This window comes from Heteronotia binoei, chromosome 11 (assembly GCF_032191835.1).
Source record: "Heteronotia binoei isolate CCM8104 ecotype False Entrance Well chromosome 11, APGP_CSIRO_Hbin_v1, whole genome shotgun sequence".
Classification (NCBI taxonomy): domain Eukaryota; kingdom Metazoa; phylum Chordata; class Lepidosauria; order Squamata; family Gekkonidae; genus Heteronotia; species Heteronotia binoei.
The window spans coordinates 24375087-24381086 of record NC_083233.1 but is presented as its reverse complement, the minus strand read 5'-3'; the positions used below and the strand labels follow the sequence as shown (position 1 = coordinate 24381086).

The following is a 6000-nucleotide window of genomic DNA, read 5'->3' as shown; positions in this document are numbered from 1 at the left end:
ATGGGAAGCGTGGGCTTCGGGGTGGTCCTTGCAATCCTGGCCTTTCTCATCATGGCTACCAATGTTCTTGTGGCTGTGCCGCTGGTGCGGCTCATTTGGAAGAGCGGCTGCCTGGGGCTGTGTTTTGTTTTAAATCTTGCCATCGCGGATTCTTTGGTTGGCTTCACCATAACTGGGCTAGTTACAGAAGAGCTGGCTGGCCCCACCCACCATACGCCCCGAAATTATTGCATCCTGCGCATGGCCTGCATCGCCTGCCCCTCAGCTGCTTCCATCCTTACAGTCATTCTGGTGGCCTTTGACAGATACCTGGCTATCAAGCATCCTTTCCGGTACTTCAAAATCATGCAGGGTCTAGTCGTCGCAGCATGCATCGGAGGCCTCTGGCTCCTCGCCTTCTTGATCGGCTTCCTCCCTCTGATTGTTCAGAGCTTCCAGAAGAGCAGCTACAAAGAACCGTGCACTTTCTTTGGTGTCTTCCACCCCACCTACATGCTCACTATCTTTTGCGTGGCTTTCTTCCCGGCTTTGTTTGTTTTCGTCTACATCCACTGCCACCTGCTGAAGATTGCTTCTTCTCACGCCCAGCAGATTCGAGAACGGGAGCAAATTCACTCGTCGGGGACTTGCCCGGCCCTGCAGCCCTCCAGCGATACCAAGGCCATGCGCACCGTGGCCATTCTAGTGGGGTGTTTTGCCCTCTCCTGGTCACCCTTCTTTGTTGGGAGCATTGTGCAAGCTGCATGCAGGGGCTGCATCACGCGTTACATTCTTGAGCATTACCTGTGGGTGTTAGGCTTATGCAACTCTCTCATGAACCCCCTCGTCTATGCTTACTGGCAGAAGGAAGTGCGCTTGCAGATCTATCAAATGTGCTTGTGCATGAAGAGGAAGGTCTTCCCCCTGTTCCGGGCTGACAGTCGTCATCGGGCTCTCAGCAGGACTGTGGCTTCAGTTCACACCATCTCACTGCCGAAGCTCGAGGAGTGACATGGTAAGAGATGTATCCATGTATGTCACCTGGGCTTTCGGTATGGGGTTGTGCCAAAACTTCCATCTGAAGCTCTTACCTGGTGAAATACTATTTCAGATTTTTTCTCTCAATGGTAAGAACGTCAGGGCAACTTGTACAGGCCCCAAAATCACCTCTCCTCCCAGCCCAGTCCAAACTGCTCTTCAACCCTTCTTATGTATACATGGAAGAGTGGTTTCAGTGTGTTTGTTGTGTACATGGGTGCACACATATACACCTTGCACCCCAAGCTAACAACCAACTCCCAATAGTGTCCACTGTCCCTCACTAATAAACTTGTTATGCCAAGTTTAAGGAGGACCATTTCTTCATTCTATACTACCGTTCAGCAGCACAGTGCACAATTTGGCACATGCTTCCTCCTTAGCACTACCTTTGCTAAGTGTAAAACTTTTAGGATTTTTTTTAAATGAAAGAATACTCTACCTTTTTTTGGGGGGGGGGGATTGGTGGAAGCCAGGTGGGAATTTTGTGGTTTGCACCGAGCCCAAAATATGGATCTCCCTGTCTTGTGGGCTGGAAGAGTATGAAAAGAAGAACATATTGGGTTTATATCCGGCCCTTTACTCTGAATCTTGGAATGGCTTACAGTCTCCTTTATCTTCCTCCCCCACAAACAAATGTTCGTGTGTGTGTGTGTGTGTGTATATATATATATATATATAAAATAGTCATCCTCACTATGTGACTTATGGAAAGCTGCATTTCCAGTTGCCATCGGCTAAAACAGCCACATTTTTACTTCTATCCCTGATATAAAGCCAGGACCTTAAGGACACCAGCAGCTTATCCAATCCTCTGGTGGTGGCTAGTTCAAAGTGGGAACTCCCTGCTAACCATATGCTGCATGGGGCAAAGGTCTTTCCCACTTTCCTGAAATACTGGGCAGGTTCTCCATTAGGAGCTGGGCTTTTTTTTTGCAGAAACTCCTTTGCATATTAGCCTACACTCCCCTGATGTAGCCCATCCTCCAAGAGCTTACAGGGCTCTTCTTACAGGGCCTACTGTAAGCTCCAGGAGGATTGGCTACAATAGGGGGAGTGTAGCCTAATATGCAAGAGTTCCTGCTACAAAAAAAAAGCCCTCCGTTCAGAAGAATCACATATAGCTCCTGAGCTGACTATCACTGTGAGATACCCATCAATCACCTTGTTATGCACCATGACCTCACCAATGAAGTAGTCTAGCACATAGGAAACCTATGTTTATGCTGGACCTTTGGACTGGGTTCCAGGAGCGTACGTGTTCTCATTTGCACACAGATCCTAGGTGTGGAGAGACTTGCTTTTAAGGATGAGATAAACGCCCCCATATCTGGTCACGCAGCCAGCAGGAGGACAGCGGAAATCTGGCTTTGCTTGTGAGCAGTGGAGTGTGAGGCTTTCTATTTCAGACCCTGCCTATTCAGGCAAGAGAGAGGAAGTCAAACAAAACATGCTGCTTTGATGCAAGTGCCCAGCGAGTGAGATAAGAGTGGTGGTGCAGTTTGTAATCCCTCCCCCACAACGCCCAGCATCTTGAGTAGGCCAGAACAGACGCACGGAATCACGGTCGCCAAGGAAAACAAAATTGCATCTTCCTGGCAACCTGGTGGATTTCACAAGACGCACGCAGACATCCTCCCTGGCCCATGCATCCTTTTTCACTGCTCATGCCAGCCACAATTCTATAATTGTATCTGTCAGTTGCCCTTTGACAACAGGGAAGAGGGCCTGGTCTTGGCTGCCGGACACAGGATCAAGTTGCCGGGTATTTGTTTATGCCTTCCTTCTGGAACTGTATCGTGACAGCAGGCAGTTCTGTGGGCAAGAACCGAAATGCAGCAGCTGCAGGATAGGGTACTGAAGGAATGCTTCAGAGAAAATCCATTCTTTGTTTCTTTTAAAACACAAATGATGCTTTACTTCATGATGGACACTCTCTCCTGTGCGCCAGCTTCCTTCTTCCCATTTATACTTGCCGTCTCATCACAGTCATGTTATTTTCAGTCTATTTTACCTCACGGGATTGTCCTGAGGATAAAAGGGAGGCTCCCCTGGGGAGAAAGGTGTGGTATAAAAGAAGAAAATAAATAAATGCAGGACTGAGAGGGCATTCTTAGCCCAAACACAGGCCTTTTTCATTGAAGTCTCGTGTCATCTTTCTGGATATTTATAAAGGCACTGCACAATGATTCATTTTTAGAGAGGCTTGTGTTGTATGGGTGTTATTGTGACAGCTGTTATCGGTTTGTTTTGTTAATGCATTAATATTATTTTTTTTTTTGCAAGCTGTTATGGGGTTAAGGCGCAGCCAGGGGTTATCTTTGTAAGGTGGCTCAGTCCCAATTTTAAGAGGGAAAGGTGAGATTTTTGTAAAAAAAACCCTCAACACCACATGGCAATACTTAAACTGCTGTTCACAAAGATTATGGTTCGCTCTAGACCAGGGGTAGCCAAATTGGGGCTCGGGAACCACATGTGGCTCTTTCATACATATTGTGTGGCTCTCAAAGCCCTCACTGCCCTGTTGGCTGGCTTGGAAAAGGCATTTCTCTCTTTAAATCACTTCTCCAAGCCAATCAGCAGTTGCTTTCTTCGGGAGAGCCAGTTTGGTGTTGTGGTTAAGTGTGTGGACTTTTATCTGGGAGAACTGGGTTTGATTCCCCACTCCTCCACTTGCAGCTGCTGGAATGGCCTTGGGTCAGCAATAGCCCTTGCAGAGCTGTCCTTTGAAGGGCAGCTGCTGTGAGAGTCCTCTCAGCCCCACCCACCTCACAGGGTGTCTGTTCAGGGTGGGGAAGATAAAGGAGATTGTGAGCCGCTCTGAGACTCTGATTCAGAGAGAAGGTGGGGTATAAATCTTTTTTCCCCTTCTCCTTCCTCAGTCAGTTTGGTGTAGTGGTTAAGTGTGAAGACTCTGATCTGGGAGAACCGGGTTTGATTTCCCACTCCTCCACTTGCAGCTGCTGGAATGGCCTTGGGTCAGCCATAGCTCACGCAGAGCTGTCCTTTGAAGGGCAGCTGCTGTGAGAGTCCTTTCAGCCCCACCCACCTCACAGGGTGTCTGTTGCGGGGCAGGAAGATAAACGAGATTGGTAGGATGCTCTGAGACTCTGAGATTCAGAGTGAAAGGTGGGATATAAATCCAATATCATCTTCTATTTGCCTTCCTTTCTTCTCTCAAACATCTGACATTTCTCTGTGGCTCTTGCAATAAGCAAGTTTGGCCACCCCTGCTCTAGACAGCATAGCATTCCTGTGGCCCCAAGAACTTCTGCCTGCACAGCATGCCTTTCTCACGCCCCCATGACAACCCCAAATACCCCTTCAATCCTGTTGCAGCAAATCCCCTCTCCCCCAAGTCCAGGATTTCATAGGGCCCTGATTCAGTGGGAGAGCATCTGCTTGGCATACAGAATGTCCCAGGTTTAGTCCCTGACATCTTAAGTCAAAGAATCTGGCAGCAGCTGGTGTGAAAGGCTTCTGCCTGAGACTTTGGAGAGCCATTTTCAGTCTGAGTAGACAATACTGACTTTTTGACAAGGGTCTGATTCAATGTAAGGCAGCTTTGTTTGTTTCTTTTGGGCTGCTGCTGGGAGGCAGGGGGTAGAATTCCCAACACCATGTGTGTGTGAACATCCTCATGGTGGCCACAAGGATTTTGTAACATGGGAATTGCCCCGTCTGTATGGGGCAGCTTTGAGGAAAAAGGATCCTTCCCTGTGCAAGACTGCCATTTAGTTGTTTTTCTGTGGTGCAGGGCCACTGGTACATCCCATAGCCTATGGAAGGGCTCTCTCCTCCTATCACAGCAAGGGGTACTCACTCTACTTCTCTGCTTTGTCGTTGCAGCACTGGAATGTCTTCAGCTGGAAACAGCTCTGACCTGGTCACCAGCACTCTGTGAACTGGACAGAAGCATGACACATTCCTACACCAGCTGTTCAGCTGCCTGTTTACTCAGAGATCGATGGGATCTGAGCTGCTTCCTTATGGAAACGTAAAGAAGTTCACGAAGATCCACAGCAAGCGTCCAGCTTGGCACTGCTGTGGCAGAAACAGCAGCACCCTTGAATGCCAGACGTGCAATATGATGGGGATCCTCCAGGCTTAGACGTTGAGGTTTATCTCCGCTTTCTTTGCAAAAACTTCTAGGAGTATTAAAGCAGCAGAGGATGGCTCCCTCTGGGATCAGTTCTGGCTTCAGAGATGCCTCGAAAGATCAGAAAAGCAAACGTTATGCCAGTAGTGAATGGGTGCCCGGTAACAACCAGCTAAGAAACCGGCAGACTTGCTTTTTGTAGAGCAGCAACCAAAACACAACTTTTATTAACACGCAAGGAACAAGACGAAGCATAATTTATGCCCGTCATCCTTGTTCATCACTTTACCGTTGCTTTGGACAAGACCAGAGGGTAGCCAGGGCTTTCCGCCCATTTATTTCCAGTCTTATAGATTGCAATGTGGCTAGTAATCTGAGATTTGCAGGCTCTGACTTGGGGGCATGAAGTTAGACAGGACCATTGTGCGCTGGCACCCAAATGCTAATGCACCAGGTTGCATCTTGAACAAGTCAGAAAAAGCAAGAGAAATGCCTACAAAACACAAAGTGAAAGCTCAGGGAAACAAACACAAGCACTCCTTTACCTGAGAAAATAAGTCTAGAATGGGGAGAGAAGAGCGGGAATGTGTAGCCTTACTTTAAGACTTCATTTTCTCTCCAAAGCGTGGATTTATCAAAGACTTATTATAAAAGAAAGGGGCTAATTGCATTGAACTTGCCTAGAAAGAGTGAGGGTGGAGGGTTGTTCTGTGATGTTCAAGGAAACAGTTCTGTAATTTTCTGCAGCATATGGTGAATTATAGGTGGGTGATGCTTATGCACAGAACACCCACTTCAGTTCTCCTCCTTGAACTTCGCAGTCCCTTCCACCACATGCTGAAGTCGGTCTTTTTGAGGATGGCCTTTGATGATTCTGTCAGTGA

General features: G+C 47.8%; 1 protein-coding gene across 1 annotated transcript; it reads left to right on the top strand.

Annotated features, from left to right (window-relative positions):
• On the top strand, positions 1 to 996 carry GPR119 (G protein-coupled receptor 119). The gene has a single exon (XM_060249845.1). The coding sequence runs from the start codon at positions 1 to 3 to the stop codon at positions 988 to 990; it is 990 nt and encodes a 329-aa protein (XP_060105828.1). The 3' UTR covers positions 991 to 996.
• The last annotated feature ends 5004 nt before the right edge of the window (positions 997 to 6000 follow it).

What these genes read in the sequence shown, in the direction of transcription:
- GPR119 (XM_060249845.1), top strand. Translation starts at nt 1, where the DNA reads ATGGGAAGCGTGGGCTTCGGGGTGGTCCTTGCAATCCTGGCCTTTCTC.